Below are 17888 nucleotides of genomic sequence, written 5' to 3' on the forward strand. Positions count from 1 at the left end.
TTTAGATAATGACAACGCATCCATGTTGGTTCCTTAGCTGTGACAAAAGTACCGTATTGGTATAAGATGTTGACACTAATGGATATATGGGAACTCTCGGTATTATCTTTGTAATTTTTCTGTACATCTAAAAACTCTTCTGAAATTAAAAGTTTAATGACTAACAAAACGAAAAAAGTCCTCTGGAGGCTTCTCATTGGGCTGAAATCAAATCCACACTTCTTACTCCAGCTGACAGGTGACCATGTCCTTCGTGACCTGTCTGCCCCGCCTCCCACCACCTCCCCAGCCACACCGATCTTCTCTCGGGCTGGGAACCTGGGCCCTTGCTCTTGGTGTTCCCTCCTCTTCCCTTTCTTCTTCTCTCTCTGTCTCTCTTCTCCAGGCCAAGTCCTCCTCATCTTTCATAACACAGCTTCATTGCCACCTCCTCCAAGAAGCCACCTTGAGAACTAGGAACCACGTCCCTCCTGTCACTCTCCATCCCACTCCATTTGTTTCCTGCCCTGAGCTTCTGCTAACCTGTCTTTGTTTTACATAGTTGTTCACCTGTATTCCTGGCTTCCCCGGGAGAATGTGCCCAACCTGTTCACAATCAGAGCCCCAGTACCTTATTAATAATTATCCGATAACGAAAGGGCGGAACAGAAGTTTGTCTGTCAACTTATGCTGACTTGCCTCGTCACTCTCCGTCCTGACCTTCCCGCCTCCTGGAAGGGGAACTTAACTTCTTACACCATGAGCCCTGGTCTTCCAACCCTCCATTCTCCTTCTGCTTGTCCTCTGTGTACCTGCAACCTGAGGGCTCCTCCGACACAGTCCCTGTCCTGGGCGTGCACACCTTGGTGGAGGTGCTTACTACATCGCTGCAGCCACTCAGCTCCACATTGCTGTGAGGGCCCACAGTTGCATAATTAGGACCCACAATGTAACACAATCATTAACATGTTTTATCCCTCGGCCTTTTCCAAACTGTATTTTTGTTAAAACACCAAAAATAATTAGTTTAGTGTGAGGAGGGAGGAAGTTTATAGGGAACGGAGAGAATGCTTTTCCCTTTCTCTTTCTCCATGGTAATGAGAAAGGAGCGATTCTTTTGCCCCAAAGCATCCCGCTAAACTGCGTTCTAAGTAGTTTGTGGAACTTTCTGAAATGAAAGAAAACCAGTATGTCTTTGTGCTTAAGGCACATTCCCAATGATCTGTGCTGATGGAGCAAGGAACTTGCCTATCCTTGGAAGGGATGCTTTTCAAAAAGTTAAAGACAACTTTTACTTATGGGGCGCAGGGATGGTGGGGGTGACGAGGGGGACGCAGGGTGAGGGGAGCAGGGAATTTCAGTTTGGGATGATGAGAAAGTTCAGGAGATGGATGGTGGTGATGATGGCACAACAATGGGAATGTCCTTATTGCCCCTGAACTGTACACTTAAAAAATGGCTAAAATGGTACATTTCATGTTCTGTATGTTTTATCACAATAAAAAGGAACTCGGCGATACATTCTTTCAACTCGAAAGTAGTCACAATATTCCGATAGGAGAAAAGGTCGGTCACATAGCAAGTATAGAGTAAGATCCCATTTTTAATTTTAAAAATCATGGGTAATAAGACTGGATATAAAGACGTCAAAACCAAAAACTGATTATTTCGGAGTGAGAGTGATTTCTACTGTCTTCTTTGAACTTCTCTGTATTTTTCCAATCATATATTTATTCTACAACAAATGTTTGTATATTTTTTGTAACAGAACATAGGAATAAAACATGTTAATGATTGTGTTACATTGTGGGTCAGATAAAACATAGACATGCAACACTGAGAACACACTGAACGCCACTGAATTTTACACTTTAAAGTGGTTACGATGGTAAATTTGTGCTATGTGTATTTTATCCCAATAAAAATGTTTTCTTTTTTTAAAGACACCTTGGAGTAAAGACATTACCTCCCTGTGTTTTCTTGAGGTTGATATTGACCGAATTTGCCATCATCCCTCACCCTCCACCCTACTGCATTGTCCAGGGGAGAGAGAGACCCGGCTTGGGAATGAAATCAAGTGGCTGAAAGATACCCGGTATGGGTTTAAAAGGTTCTAAGTACAGTCCAAGATTTTGGCTCCTTCAGATCACATGGTAAGCATTCTGTGAGAGCAGGCTTCTTCTTTTTTTTTTTTTTTTTTTTTAAGAGAGCGTTCTCAGAATTTATTATGATTCAAATTGAGGGCAGGCTACAGCTAACCCTCGTGTTTTCTACAAAGTAAAGATTACTGAGTGTGATAGTATAAACATGATTGCAGGAGAAACCATCACAGTTCTTTAGAGGATAAACTGTTTTCAAGAATGCAGCGACGCTACATCACTTTGACACTCATTACAAATAAAGACACATTGTATTTGTGTAGTGTTTTTAACCTTCTAAGTGTATTCCTGGTTTTTATTTATTGACCTATCAGGCAAATCACGTGGAAGTGACTTTTCTTTTAAGCTGGGAGCCCATTAGAAATAAAGGAGGTTGTTGGTGCTGGAGTTGGACTGTCCATGATGTGCAGTCCTAAAGAAGGTAAGAGGAGGTGGGCTTGAGTTGAAAGGAGGTTGTGCCTCCTCTAAGTCTCTTGGAGATGGGAAGAGCAGGTGGGAGCATTGACAGAGAGGACTGGAGTGACTTTATTAAAGGACATTGTTAAGGGAGCAGAGCCGGAGCACGAGCTCCCCAGCGAGGGCTGAGGGAGCTGGGGTATTTATACACCAACTCCTGCCAGTCGGGCCCACCAGGGGGTGGTACCTCCCCAGGCAGTGCAGCCTGCTCCTTACATGGACCGTGTGCAGGTGCCGACTCTTACAGCAGAACCAGTGTGCCCTGCCTCGTAAGAACTGAGGGGCTCCCTGCACCCTGATATTGTGTGCCAGTGTGGGTGGGGGGATTTGAGGAAAAGACAGAAGGTATGAAACAGTCCCTCTTGGAGGCAGGAAGGCAACCCAGCTGGGCAGTGCTGAACACCCGGCTGCGGTACCTGACGGTGCATTTTGAACATGGACACAACTCAGCTGGGGCCTTCTCGGAGCTGAGCTGTGTGGCTGCTCTGTGCTGGAGCCCAGGACGAAGGCAGACAAAGCATCCTTGCTGCCCATGGGGAACTCCCTGGGGCCAGCGGACCTGCAGGCCGAGGCGGTGGAGTGAAAATTAGGGAAGTTTTGTGTGCAGCGTGGGGCACCCCTGTGGAGGTGGAGGGAGCATACGGGTCAGGGATGTGAGGCCACCATTTTAAGGCCTTGAAAGATGGGTATTGACATCACAGCTGTGAGATCTCTCTGAGCCTCACTTATTTCATCTGTGAAATGGGACAGAATGGGTTTGAAACCTCTGTGTAAACTTCTGAGTGATTTCAAGGGTCGGGTAATGTGATGAGAAGGGTCCTGGCTTTTGGTGAGTGGCCTCAGGATTTTGGATTTTCAACCTTCACTCCAGGGATAACATGCATGCCAGGAAGAGGGGGTCCACACAGCCTGGCAGCCAGCAGTGTGTTGGACTGGAACTTGCCATTTCTATTCCATTTTTCAGTTAAGTGTCACCACGCTCCTACCCTGAGCCAGGACCTTGATCAGACACCAGAGTTGCTCATGTGAACAAGACTCAGTGAGCAAGGAAGACAAGGCCTTGACCCCGACGTGCAGGAGGGCAGGAGGCAAAGCCTCCCCTGTTCTCATAGCCAATTCATCTCCTGATGACAGTGGGCCGGCCCTGGGGTACCACGGGGTCTGTCACATGTTGGCTGCCCAGCTGTGGACAGGTTACTTAAACTCTCTGTGCCTCAGTTTCCTCAGATGTAAAACAGTAAAGGATCTAACACACAGGGTTGTGTTAAGAAATAAATGAATGACTGTAAGTCAAGTGCTCCCAGCAGAGCTCGGCCCTCAGGAGGTGCTAGTGGTTATTTTTCAAGGAGCTGACCTACTCTTTCTGAGAAGACCCTCTTGTGAGCTGGCTCGTAGCTGCCCTCTATGGAACCTGGTGAGGCTCTCGCCCTCCTGGGAACAGCAGAGGGCAGATTACCAAGCCCCATGGCCAGGCCCCCAGGAGGGACCTCCATGCCCTGGTTCTGGCTAAAACAGAACCAGGCCTGTTAGAGCAGGCAGATGTCATATGAGCAGAGAAAAGGGGACGCAGGCCAAATGGTAGGAGTTGGGCAAAAAGGAGGGTTGTGGGCCAAATACAGGAAACCCTACGTCATCTAAACAACAGGGGTCCCTGGGCAGAGAAATAAAAGCAGGAACCTCTGGGCTGACACCCAGTCACACATTTTGAGGTGACAAGTGCCCTGAAGGCCAAGAAAGGCTGGGAGAAAGGCAGGAATATCCAGCATCTGAATGTAACCTTTTGCTCATTATGCCCTCATTACAATAAAATTAGCCTTGCAGATTAGAAGTCCCCATCATGCACTGACGCCATGACACTTCCAGTCCAGACTAAATAAGGACAAAAATCCCTACCCACCTCGGGAAGGTGGAGTTGGGTTGAAAATCAGGGACTAGGACCCCAAACCCTTGAATTCCCCAATGAATATTCTGCCTGTTCATTTTTACACTCTCTGTAACCAATTTGCCGAAGAAACTAGGCACAGCTGCTCCCCTGAGCCTGCCCGCTCTCCCCTTGACAGTGTATGATCTATCCTTTAATAAGTCCCTGCTTCACTTTTTTAACGTCCACGTTCCATCTCAATTCTTTCTGCGACGAGACAAGAACCTAACCGCCCGCAGCAGGACCGTGTGGCCGAATGATGAAGGACTCAGGATTTGGAGTCAGGCAGATCTGGGGTGATGTCCTAGCTTCTCCCCCTGGTATGATCTAGTCCTTACAACATCCTCCTGAGGCTGGCAGTCACTCTCTTGAACTCCACTTTCCTGTGATAAAGTGGTGATAATAGTGGTTGTATCACAGGACTGTTGTATCGCTTACCTACGACTGAGTCGCGAACAGTTAGTACCCAGTAAACCCATAAATGATGATTCATTTCTCCGAAATTTTGAGGCTTAAACCCCCAACCCTCTCTTTTGCTCAGGAGTCAGTGGATTGGTGCTTTGGGGTGGGCTTCACTCAGGTGGTCTGCTGGTCTTGGCTGGGCTCACTCGGGAAGTCTGTGGTCACCTGGTGGTCAGTGGCTCGAGTGCCTGGCTGGCTGGTGACTGAGGGAACTGGTGAGGAGGGCCACTTGCCTCCAGTGTGATCTCAGAGTTTCTAAAACCACAAGCGAGTAAACCCAATGCCCAAGCTATTTAAAGCAAGTCCCACGGCTAGATTCAAGGGTGATGAAGTTGATGGAAAGGGGAGAATTTGGCCAGCTCCGTCTACACAGTTGTTCTGAGGCTAAAATGAGATCATATAAGCACAGTGCCTGTTAGCCCTCAATTAGTACTTGTGAACGAAAAATACTGCAAGCCGTATCAGTAAGCAAAGAATGCTGAAGCTATCAAGTCATCAGAGGCTGCCACCCCCCAAGGGAAGACAAGCCTGCAGCCCAGCCTCTGCAGCCACTCAGTGGTGCACCCTGAGGGGACTCAGAATAAGAAAGGACAAGATACTGGCTTTAGATAGCTAGGTGCTTGTCAAAGGAATGAATTCAATGAGCCCAAATGTTTGCTTCCTCCCATACATAGAAAAGCACTAAATTCTTTAACTTGAGATGCCTGCTTTTCTTTAGATAGCAAGTAATCTTTTATTGTTCCAACTACCTGGTCTTTGTTGTAAAGCTCCTATATATCCTAGCTCCTCCCCTACCTCTTCGGAGCAGCACCTCAGAGCGATCTGAGAGGCTGTCATCCCGGCTCGAGTCCTCCCACCAAATAAAACATAACTCTTAATTTTTAGGGTGCACGTGTATTTCAGTCGACATACCCAATACGTGTATGGCTGATGATTAATTTCTCTCTTCCAGTTTTTTAAATAATAAAAAGGTAGATGTGAGAATAGATATTAAATAGTAACTTTTAATTTTTATGAAACTTCTTGCTTCTGTTTCCTCCCCTATATCACTCTCAGACAGCGATGTCTCAGTAAGGATTTGATGGGGGAATGATGGCTAAGTGGTGGCCCACAGCCCAGGGCAAGGAACATGGTTGATATTGTTACTGGTATAAGATCTGTGTTTCCATCCTCTCCCCGCACATAAAAAGGCAACAAGATTTGATCGTTTTTTTAAAATTTTTGTTTTATTTTGCCCCACATCCCACTTTTCAAAACACCTGAGTCTTGAAGCTGTTTGTAGACTCTCCTTGAGTCATCTCCGTTTCCTCCATCATTTCCTCCATTGCAGCCTCCTGTCTGCCTAGGGGGCTCCTCCGGCCTGGAGTCACAGCTCCAGGGGGCTCTGAGGCCCTTCCAGGTAAGGATGACAAGGGTGGGAAGTCTGGGCACCTGTCTGTGGCTCTGAAAATCTGCAGCCCAGACACAGCATACCAGACTCCCGGTCACTCAGAGGAGCTCTTAGCCCCCCATCTGTAAGAGAAAGGAGCCAACCTCCACCTGGCACCTTCTTGAGGCTTCCAGGGGCCTCTGAGCAGCTTCTGGAGTTTCTCAGTGCTGTAGGACACTGTGGGGAGATGCTTCACGCACTGAACCTGGGAAGCTCAAGTCAGCCAGTTACCCACCCTGTTGGAGGAGTACGGTGTTACGGAAACAACAGGCCAGTCAAGAAACAAGCACCACTCGGAGGGTTGGAGTACTCAGATGTATTACGCCGGCGGGCCCAGAGGGGCTTCTGCTCCGAAGCTCTGAGCACCTCCAAGACATGTGCATGAGGTTTTATAGGGTAAAGTACAAGCTTGGGGTATTCGGCCAATAGGCATGGAACAGCTTTAGCAGCATTATCATCACAAAAGTGGAGGCAGGGAGGCAGCAAACCAACATTCCAAAGCCAGATATGTATCTTTGAAAACCCAGCTGGCTAGCAAAAATACATGAACAGCAAACCAACACTAATTAACCTAGATTTACAAGTTAGTCCAGCAGAACTTAGATCAGTATTCCAATACTTAGATTTGTGAGTTATCTTGTTAGCCCAGCCCAGCCTCTCCTTCACATTCCTAGACTTGTGAGTTATCTTGTTAGAACAGCCCGGCTTTTCCTTCACAACGGGGGCTCAGTCTCAAAACCTAGATGGTCTAAAACATAAATAACTTGAGCATCCTCCCCCAACCCTCAGACCCTGTCAAACAAGAGGGGGGACCTCTGGAGCTTAAATGTCAGACAACCTCCTTCCTCTGGGGCCAGGACCCGGAGGAAGGGGAGCGGGAGACGAGAGCCCCTCCCCTGAGCTGGCTCACAGCACCCTCCCCATCAGAAGACCATGGGTCTTCTGAGACTGACTTCGGAGCAGTCCCTGGGCCAGGTACTTTACATGTGTTCTCTTGTTAGTCCTTACCACATCCTCCTGAGGCTGCCAGGGGCAGACCCATTTTACAGATGCAGATATAGAGGATCAGAGAGCTTAAGATAATTTGTTTTGAGTTCCAAGGTCAAAGATAGAGCATAATTGATTGATGGGGGCAGGCAGGGATTGGGTGCAGCCCAGGAGACAGCTGATGCCAAGTTCTTGGCTCTGTGTCTCACGTCAGGGGATTGGAAAGAGCATCATGCTGGGAGTGTGCAGGCCGTGTTCAAGGATACTTTTAAGGAAACTGAGAGTCTTTGGACTTTGCCATGGAGGCACGTTTCCTTGAACTTGCCGAGCCTCAGTTTTCTCACCTGTAAATTGGGCTTGTTGTGAGGATCAGCGAGGGTAGGTGTAGAAAATGTGCCATCCAGTCTCTGGTCTGTTCAGAGCAGGGCTTTGTGTCTTGCATCCTGGTTCCAGGAATCCCACAGGGCGGAGCACCTGGACGGCCTCCAGCCTTGGTCTGATGACCTTTCTCACTGGTCATTTCCAAGGGCAGCTCTGTGCCCTGCGGTCAGAGCAGGGCCCAGGCCCCAGCTCCTGGCAACTGCTGTGGTTGCTATGGTTGCTTCAATAACCTGATGATTCCAGACAGAACCAAGGCTGAGCTTCTCTTGTAAATATTGATGGAGGCCTCAGACAGAGAGGGACGCGAAAACAAAGGACGTTTTATTTGTGATAGAAAAAGAAACCAACAGGAGAAAAAAAAAAACAAACCTACAGACCTAAAGGAGGGGGAACTGTTTAAATAAACCATGATACATTCACTGGATGGAATATTGTGCAACTATTGAAATGATGTTTACCGAAGGTTTGTAGTGACATGGGAAAATGCTTATTCTGTAAAGCGAAGTGAAAGAAGGAAGCAACTGAATTGTATATTCGGCATAATCACACCTTGGCAAGAATCAAGCCAAACAAAAATCATGCACAGGAAAAACAGCCCGCAGGGACCTGCACCGCAGCGGGGTTTTGTCTTTGGGTGGTGAAACTGGGGAGATTTTTTATACCTTTTTCTATTTTCCAATTTTTTTTTTCTATAATGGCATGGTTGGCCTAATGCGGAAAGCAACTCAAGCCTAAAGGATTTTTTTCCCTAAAGAACAAAGAACTCATTGGGAGAGCAGGACAGATGACCTGTGGAGAAGCCAGCTGACACACAGGCTACTCTGAGGCTGAGGGCTCGAGGTCAACAGACAGGGCTACTCAAAAAGGTCACGTGGAAAGGCTAGACTCTGACCCCATGGAGTGAGTTGTGCTTGCAAGGGATCAGAATGGCCTTCCACATGCAGATGTGGTGCGCGTGTGTCATTTTGACCCTCATCCCTAAATGTGCCAACTCTGCTTCTTTCTCGAGGGGGTAGCTTACCCCTGTCTGATAAAGCGTTTGTAAATGTTGGTGTCATGGAGTGCTCTCCCTTCCAAGAAAGGCTAAAGCAGAAGAGCTGGGCTCTTCACACACCGAGATGGGGATCCTGGGAGGCCACCCTGACTCCCCAGCTAGTGTGGCCAAGCCCTTCCCGGGCCCTGAGCCAGCCCTGGCCTCTGCATCTCCCAGACCTCCACTCAGGGCTCTGCCCAGGGTCTTCTTATCAAGGAGCCTGATCACGCAATCCCACTTCCCTGCCTTCTCTTTCTTTGTGCCCCATATGCAGCTTGGGTTCTCCTTGTTTGTTTACGTATTTGTTTTTTTAAATTGCCTGTTTTCTATGGTGAAAATGTGAGCTCTGTTAGGGCAGAGATGTGCTGAAACAGCACCTGGCTAAAACGTTCTGTAAATGAACCCTGACCCTCACGGCCCTAGGTGTCTTCGCAGGCTCCCTGAACTACCTTGCCTTACTGCGATGGCCCTGACCCCCTGATTACTCTCATCCCTAAATCCAGCTCTGGAGATCCAGGCCAAGAATGAGAAACACACTAGCTCTAATCTATTGGTAATGACCACCTGGGACCCTGTGTTGAAACAGTTCTGAGGCCATTAAAATGGCTCAATCAGAAAAGGTACGGCCATCGGTTAGTGATGTCTGCCATGGGACCATAGAAGGCAGATGAGGTGTGCAGCATACTTTTCATCTCAGCCCAGGCCCAAGTCTCAGCTCTCTCCCTCTCATCATAGAGACCACACCCACCATCACTGGGGCTGGAACAAACTGTGCTGCCTTATCCCTTGATCCATTTCCCTAGTCCCTGCTATAGGTATGCAGTGGGCTTCCAGAAGCTTCCCTAGAGTGAGCCCTAGCTCACTGTCAGCTTGGAGCCCTCCCTTACACTCGACCCAGCTTGGCTGAGATCCTGTCCTCTGTCTGGCTCTTTATGGCAGAACTGCCCCTGGGGCTGGATCTGGCTCCCCCTGCCCCAGGTCCCAGATGGGGTTCTCTTCCCAAGCAAACTCTTTTCTCTGCCTGGCATCACATCTCCCCCTCCCCCTGGGTCCCTTGGAAGTTCATGCCTGAGTCTTGGCTCTGAGCTTGAGCATGGCCTTGGTGGGGACTAGGGATGGGGCGGGAAGGTCACTCTCCCCAGGCTTCAGCCATAGTCCCAGCTAACTTTCCTTTCTAGGCCTCCAACTTAGAAATAGATTAAGCAACCTGACCTCCCAGATCCCAGAATAGGGAAGGTGTCCTTGTGTGGTCCGAGAAAAGTGCCCTTTTTAATCATTCCAATCCTGGATCTTCCAAAAAGACCCCCAGCTCCCCCCCAGCAGCTGCAATGAACATATGTGCCTGCCAGGACCCCCGGGAGCTTGGGCAGAGCTTTCTCCAGCTCACCTTTACCCTCCAGGCAGAGAAGGACACAGATTGTCCTTCTGTTTTCAAGATGGGGAGGCTGAAGTCAGCACGCCCACCTCCCCACCTGCCAGGCCTGCCCTGGTGCACCACCCTTCTCTACCCGTTTCCTCATGCTGCTTGTCACTTTAGAAGTAGTCCCAGCTCCCCTGGCTTCTGGCTGGGACCAAGAGCATCACTGCTCTCCTGTCCATATGTGTGTTTCCCTTGGAGATGGAACAGGGCTGTGGTGATAGATTGGACCAGTCTATCTTCCCTCCTTCTGGGATGAAAAGGTAACTTCCCGAGGCTGGAGGGTTTCTTCTCATTAAGAATTTACCAAACCTGATGTGAAAGGAGATCCCAGTCTTCCAATGCACTATTAGAACCTTCTAGCTCCTCAGCTCCATCATGGACCTGCCCCTCCCTGGTCCTCTCTGGTCTGACCAGGTGACCACAAGGCAAGGAAGGGCAAGTAATGTTATCGCATCTCACCACCTGGAAGGGCTGGGTTGTTGTGGCTGTCCCCAGCTCCCAAAGGGAGGGCTGGGTTGCACGAAGAGCTGTATTATGAAAGTTTCTCAGATCTGGGGAGAGAATGAAGCAGTCCGATAACAATGCCCAGCAGGAGGCTGGCCATGGGACCACATCTTTTCCTTGCTCTCCCGAGACCTAATATATAGACTCAGATGTATTCTCAGTAGACCCTACAAGATGTACCTTTACAAATGGATGCTAAAAATGGAAGTTTCTCCTCCTTCTGGCATATTAGAATTCTGGGCAATGAGAAAAAGTGAAGTGGGCTTTAGTCAATTTACTCTGCAGGCAACAGTCTCCATGGGCACCTCCAACTTTAGCTGTTCTGCTTCTCTAGCTGTCTCTCCCTCTGGCTGGCCCCCCTGGGGCTCCCCTGGGCTCCTTCCTGGTCCTGCCAGAACCCCCTCCCTCAATTTTCCCCACTTGTGTGTCCAGGGTGCTTCTGGGAACGTTGGAGGTTGGGGCTCAGCAGACACTGTCTTGGAAGAGGCACCAGCATCTTATGGAGAGCTGGTCCAGATCCAGCAGGGTCAGCCTGAGGCAGCAACTGACCCCTGGAACTTGACTGTGATAAGGCTGTGCCCCTGAACTTTGCTGGGGTCTTGGTACCTGCCTCGCCCACTCAGATTCAGATCTGAAGCAAGGTGGTGGCCATCCCTGCAGACAAGGGGTGCCCTTGGCCCCAGAACACCAGTCTCAAGTTCCATTTTCACACTGGGCTTCTGTAGCCCAGTGAGGGCAAAGACTCTGCTAGGAATCCTAGCCAGTAAGTGGGACTCAAATTCCTGGACTGCTGCATCTCCTAGAAACACCCCATGTAGTGGTGAGCAGAGGGTGATTTTTGCCTCTAGTTTTGCAGAAGGAGCCCAGCAGAGGGGCTGCTAGACCCTGGTCTGGGGCACCTCAGGGCCGGGCAAGGTCAGGACGGTGGGCAGGAGGGTGCCCTGCGGGGAGGGGAAGCTCTGCGGCTCCTCGGGCACAAACCTGGGGGAGACGTAGTCGGCCAGGAAGCGGAGGGTGCGCTGGCGCCCCACACAGTAGATGAGGTCGTCCACCACGGCGCACTGGAAGGCGTCCGGGTATGGGGTCCGGTACGTGGCGCATTCGTACCAGAGGCGGGTGCTGGCGCTGCAGCGGTACACGCTGATGCCCAGGCTGCGGTTGAGGTCAAAGCGATAGAGAAAGCCCTTGACCGCCACCATCTCGGCCGTGCGGTCCTTGCCGCCCCCCGTGGGGCCGACCCGCCAGCGCTGCTCCTGGGCGGAGAAGCGGAGCAGCAGGTAGCGCAGCGAGCCGCCGGTGACGAAGATCTCTCCGCCACACTCCGTGGCTGTGTGCGCCAGCGCGAAGGTGTCGTTGGGGAGCGGCGGGGCAAAGGTCCAGCGGTCCAGGCGGGGGTCATAGCGCTCCACTGTGTTCAGACACTCGCCCCCGATGGCGTACAGGTGCCCGTCCAGGGCCACCAGCCGGCAGTGCGGCCGGGCCTGGTTTAGCGGGCACACCTCGCTCCAGATCCCCGTCAGCGGATTGTAGCAGAAGACGCGATTGGAGGGCTGGCGCCCGGACCCCTGGCACCCGGACACCACGAAGAGATAATTGAAGAGGCTACAGATGGCACAGCCCCGGGACACAGCCTCGGGGGGCAGACGGGCCAGCGGGTGCCAGACATCCTGCTCACTGTCATAGCAGCAGAGGCGGCTGCAGTCTTCCTGGGGGCACAGGTCGGCCACCACCAGGTGCTTGCGGCCCCGGAGCCGTCGCTGGAGAATCAGCTCCCTCTCTGCCCCGCTCAGGCACCCGTAGATGTCCGGGCTGCGCAGGACCTGGAGGTAGTTGTCACTCATCACCTTGTAGGCGGCCTCCTTCAGGGCCTCCAGGCTCTGCCTCTTGGCAAAAGTTAGCACCTCATAGCAATTGCCCAGATCCAGGTGAACACCTGGGGCTGAACCTGGGGTGAGCGGGAGGTGGAAGAAATTGGTCCCAGCCACAAACTGCACGTGGGGCTTCCCACTGCTTCCGGCTGAGCCGGACCCCGGAGAATCCCGGGATATGGGGCCGGTGGGCGGAGCACTCTGGTCTGGGCAGGAGGGAGCAGAGTTCCCAAAGCCATCGAGCTGCAGCTGAAGCTCTGGGTTGTCCACGATCTGAAGGAGGCTCTCCTTCCTGCTGAAGCCTTGCACGGAGGATGACAGCTCAGGCTGCGGGGAGGCGGCTGCCTCTGCCCCACCTACTCTGTCATCCACATGGCCTCCGGAGGCTGCCCCCATTCCCAGGGGTTGTGGCACTGAAACAGGGGATGGAGCCTCAGCCAGGGCTGCCCTTCTGGGGGCCAACGTACCCCTGGAGGTGGCCTGAGAGGTGGATTCAACATAGTAATCGTACACCTTGCCCTTCAGCGGGGACCTGATGCCCTCCCCCTTCTCCGGTATGAAATTCTCCACCACTCGAACCCGGGCCATGGACGAGAAGGTGTAAGAGGCATCGGTGGCTCCCTCCTGCTGATGCAAGGCCAGGCCCATGTCTGAGGCAGCCTGGAGGGCCCCGGCCTCTTCCCTGTGGACCCCTGTCACGCGGGTAAAGACCCAGCTCTTACTCATGTCACTCCCGTCTCCTGTGTGGGCTGCCCAGCGTTGGTGGGGGGATTTCTGCTCTCTGGCCCCTGGCTGTTTGGGGGGCCCGCTGTTCAGCCATGGAGTAGGCTCACCGCCCCCACTGTTGCTGTCCGCCTCTGTGAGGCCGATTGGGGAGCTTTTGGGTTCACTGCACAAATGGGGGTGATGGGTCAGTCTGGGCTTACCGCCAGAGGCTGTTCCGGCTTCCTGGCCACCGCGTGGAGGAGCTGTCAGGTGGGAGTCCAGGCGTGGCCCACCCTGCCCTCCGCCAGCACCTTTTTTCCCGGGCTGCCCAGTCTCCCCGGCTTCTGAGTCTTTGGAAGAGGCTCCCGTTGCCAGGACTCCGGAGCGCTCAGGATTCTCCCAGCTGCAGCTGGGCAATTCTCCAGTCCCCTCGCTTCCCCTCCTGCGTCTCAGGCCCCAGCGTGGCGCCCCAGAAACAGCCCCGTGGGTGGCAGGCTGCCCAGAGCCCTCTGCCTCCTGCTCGGCCTTGACCTTGGCGTTCCCGCCCCTCCGTGGGGCCTGGGTGGGCCTCGACTTGTACAGCCGGTAGGCCACGGTCACCAGGAGCAGGGCAGCGGCAGACAGCACCACCTTGCCAGTCAGCTGCATGTCCAGATGCCAGTCCTGGGTCTCCGCTCCTCCTCCTCTGGGGAGCATGTTCCCAAGCTGACCCAAGGCAGAGGAATGTCAAGAATCCGATTAATGATTGCCCAATAGGGACGGTTCCTGGTTCCTGCCGAGCTGAGCGGGAGGGGGGTCTGGGCTGACTCTGGCCGGCTGGCCAGCAGAAGAGTTGGAGCAAAGGTGACTTTGAGCTGGCAGAGGGTAGCCACGGGGGCCCGGGGCTGGCAGGTCTCAGGATCTGGCCTCCTCAGATCCTTTGATACTTCCCCTGGGGAGCACAAGGCACCTGTCCTGGGGATCAAGCTTGTGATCAGCCGCCCGAGCCGGCAGCACCGGGTGGGGGTTAGGAGTGTCTGGCAGGTACATGATGAGGGAGGAAGCTCTTGACCAAACAGTCACCCGATGCCAGGAAACACACGGGGTTGGTTATTATTTGTGTGTGTTCGGTGTTTCTCTTTTGCAAATGCACTGGGCAGGGAGGGTTGGGTGTGGTGAGTTGTGGGGCAGGTGGAGCCGTGGCAGGTGTGGCATGAGATCCTCCTGGGTCTGTTTCCTTCCTGTTGAGGTCATGTGGTCCCCATGGTGGGGTCCAGAGTTAGCAGCAGGGGAGGCTGAGCTGGGGACTACAGCCAAGCCACCTGACCAGGCTCTTGAACAGCTCTGCCCTCCTTCCCTGCCCGACCAGTTGACCAGGAGAACCAGCCTTCCTGCGAGGAGTTGGAGGAAACACGCGGCATTAGTACCCAGATCGGGGACAGACACGGGGCACATCTTCACCCTCCAAACCAGATAATCTCACACGGTGAGAGGCCTGGGGAGACTCACCCACCCCCTCAATCTCATCCATGCCATGGATTCCGGAGCCAGTCCGTCTGGCTCTGCCACTTACCAGCTGTGTAACCTTAGGCAAGCAACTTCACCTCTCTGTGCCTCAGTTTCTTCGTTTGAAAAATGGGGTAACAGCATATCCTCCTCCTCCTAAGTTCATGGTGAGAACAAAATGGGCTAATGTGTGGGAAGGCCATGGGGCGCAGCTCCACCTCGTGAAAGCTTAGTAAACGTCAGCCACTCTTCTTCCTCTCCTCTTTCTCTCTCTCATCATCAGTGTCATTGTCACTCACATCAATCATCATCAGCGGGACCTTCTGAACCCCAGGTGTAACTGTCCCTCCCCAGACTGAGGTCCTCTCGGAGTCACCAAAAGCCAGGGCAGGGGTCTCAACCTCGTGCTGCCTGTGGGGGCTGGACAGGTAAAGTCAACAAGCGAGGACCCACTGGCCGATGGCGCCAGGCAGGCGGACGCAGCACTGCTGGTCCCACTGTGTCTGAGATGCTGAGCGTCTAGGCGGTGATGCCGCCACTCTTGGTTTCTAAATGTTGGCATCTAATTAAAAAGTGAGAATAAAAACCACTCTGGAGGAAACACATGTTTGGAAGAATTTGTCCTTGAAACCTTGACTTGAGAAAATCCTGACTCTTTCTGATGCCGTTCACACTCCTCCACGCTCCAGCCTCACTTTACCTGATCTCTGCCTCTCATGCCTGGCTCTGGGCTGGTGCTCAGGCCGCCTTCCCTCGTCTTTGCTGGTCCACATCCCTCCTGTCCTGCAGGGTCAGGTCAAAGGCTGCCTCCTGTGCCTCCTTCTCTGTGCCTCTGTCCGTCCAGGATCATCTTTTCCTCCTTGTTCTCTTTCAGCCTCTGTCACATGGGCTGCAGGTCAAAGTCCTCTCTGCTCTGCTGGATGCCGAGTCTCCAAGGAAGCTCAGCTTTGGGGCCTGAGCCTGTATGGGTCTGGGCACAACTGGGACAAGAGCTGGCAGGATGGTACCTTTCCAGGGGGAGGAGGGGGCGGACACTCCGGGTGAATCTCACCTGATGCTCACCCAAATGATCTCACCTAGGAGAAATACTGTTGTCACCCCCATTTTATGGCAGCTCCAAGGTTATGTCAGTTTGCCTATAAATGGGGACTTCTATCCCTCTTCCCAGACTCCAGACTTTCAACGACCTAAATTCATCCAGCAGCTATGACTTCTCCTGGAGCCAGGCCTGCTCAGCCTGTCCCACTGGCGACCGGCAGCAGGGTTTCCTCTCTTTCCATTATGGCTAAAATAGGGATGGACAATTATTGTTAGAAATGCAGATTTCCAAGCTCCACTCCCAGACTTTCTGATTCAGTAGGCTTGAGGTGGCTTCCAGGAAATCTCCACATTAATAATCATCTCAGGAGATTCCTGTGGGTTGAGGAATGAAAAGTGAGTTGGCTCTTCCACTTGTCTGCTGAGAATTCCTCTTCACCCCCGAGGTGGCGTCTGCTCCCTATACCATCCGGGCGAGAAGTGGGGAAAGGAAAGGAATCCTGGGTACTTTGCAAGAGTAAGACCATCTCATCTTCCCAATAATCCACAGAGGAGGTATTGTCATTGCCCTCATTTTACAGGTGAGGAAACCGAGGCTCAAAGGGGTGTACTGATGTCATGCAGGCTGTCATTGGCAGAGTCTTAATTTATAACCAGGTGTCTCCAACTACAAGGCCCATTTGTCTTCCTCTGGGAAGGAGAGGATGAGTTATAAAGGGAAGTAAAAGTGATTTGTCCAGTGGTGAAATTCGGGGACTGATGTGGGCCACCCCCACCCCACCCCCCGGGTCCAAGCTACCATTCCGACAGTAAGGGCAGCTTATGGGACTCCCTTGGAGAGGGAGACTGTGGCGTGTCCCTCTGGTGGGTGTGACCTGGCATTGTCCTCTTAGACACCACTGAGTGAGTAGATTCTCAGCCCCTTTGGTGGGCTTCTTCCTACCTGATAAAGACTTCATAGCATTTCTCATCATCTGAAATCTCCCGATAGCTCCAGCTTAAACCCTTTGAGTCAGACGATCTCTCTTTCCATTGGCAACGATGCTCTTGGATGTTGGGTGTGGCCAAACCAGGTCCCTGGGGTGGCCAGGGGAAGGTGGGGAGGACCTCTAGGAACAGAAGACACAGTCCCGGCCCCGGGGAAGGACTTATGTCCTGATCTGGAAGATGGCGCATACTCCTGAGATATTATCAAAGCACAGTGTATCTCAAAGAAAAAATTAACAAGGTGATGTGTCAGCAGGTGCTTGTTGACAGAGCACAACCAGACTGTTGGACAGCCAGGGAGGCTGGAGCAAGGGGCATCAGAGTAGAGGTCAGGGAAGATTCCAGAAAGAAGCGTTTAGGGGGTATAGCTCAGTGGTAGGGCATCTGACTGCAGAAAGAAGTGTTTAATGTTGAGTATCGGTAAGAGAAGGAGGGGACATAGACTGAGTCACTGAGAGGACAAATATTCCCGAGACGTTCACCATGTACCAGGCCCTGTGCTGGGGTGCAGGGACACAGGTTAGGGAGACACATGGCCCCTGCACCCGTGGAGACTGCTGATTCCGGGGGAAGAAGATTCTTAGCAACAAGGTGATGGGGCACGACAGTGCTCACAGGTGACGGTGTGGGTGGGAGAGGGAACAGGGGTCCCTGCTCCAGGCTAGGACAAGACGGTGGAGAGGGCACCAGATAGGCAGGAACAGGGAAGGCCAAGAAGAGGGAAGCAGCAGTGGGTGAGAAATTCAGGGGGATGGACGCGGGAGCCGTGACAATGCATGAACACCTCCGGATTGGATCCTGGGGCTGGATGCAGGCTGCGTGTGAGGGCGGAGGGTCGGACGGCACTGATGCGAATCCTGGCTTGGCGCTTCCTGCGACCTTCCCTTGTCGGAAGGTGAAAGTAGCACCAGTGGAACAGCGTGTGCAGAGGAGGCTTATTAAAGGAGGCTTCTCGCCGTCTGCCCTCCATTCCAGTCCTCAATGAACACAGCCACCTGGGACTGTTATAAAATGCAGGCTTTATTATTAGTCAGGTATGGTGAGGCCAACATATCAGGAGATGACTGCTATTGC

The 17888-nt window shown here is 52.3% G+C and overlaps 1 protein-coding gene and 1 long non-coding RNA gene across 2 annotated transcripts; both read right to left on the reverse strand.

Annotated features, from left to right (window-relative positions):
* Positions 1 to 6702: 6702 nt before the first annotated feature.
* On the reverse strand, positions 6703 to 14202 carry KLHDC7A (kelch domain containing 7A). The gene has a single exon (XM_031464195.2). The coding sequence runs from the start codon at positions 13998 to 14000 to the stop codon at positions 11610 to 11612; it is 2391 nt and encodes a 796-aa protein (XP_031320055.2). The 5' UTR covers positions 14001 to 14202; the 3' UTR covers positions 6703 to 11609.
* A 53-nt stretch (positions 14203 to 14255) lies between these two features.
* LOC135322907 (uncharacterized) lies at positions 14256 to 15758 on the reverse strand. Its single transcript, XR_010383966.1, has 3 exons — positions 15490 to 15758; positions 14857 to 14945; positions 14256 to 14674 (listed from the first exon to the last, which is right to left on the reverse strand). It is a non-coding gene; the product is annotated as an uncharacterized LOC135322907 (long non-coding RNA).
* Positions 15759 to 17888: the final 2130 nt, after the last annotated feature.

This window comes from Camelus dromedarius, chromosome 14 (genome assembly GCF_036321535.1).
Source record: "Camelus dromedarius isolate mCamDro1 chromosome 14, mCamDro1.pat, whole genome shotgun sequence".
Taxonomy (NCBI): Eukaryota; Metazoa; Chordata; class Mammalia; order Artiodactyla; family Camelidae; genus Camelus; species Camelus dromedarius.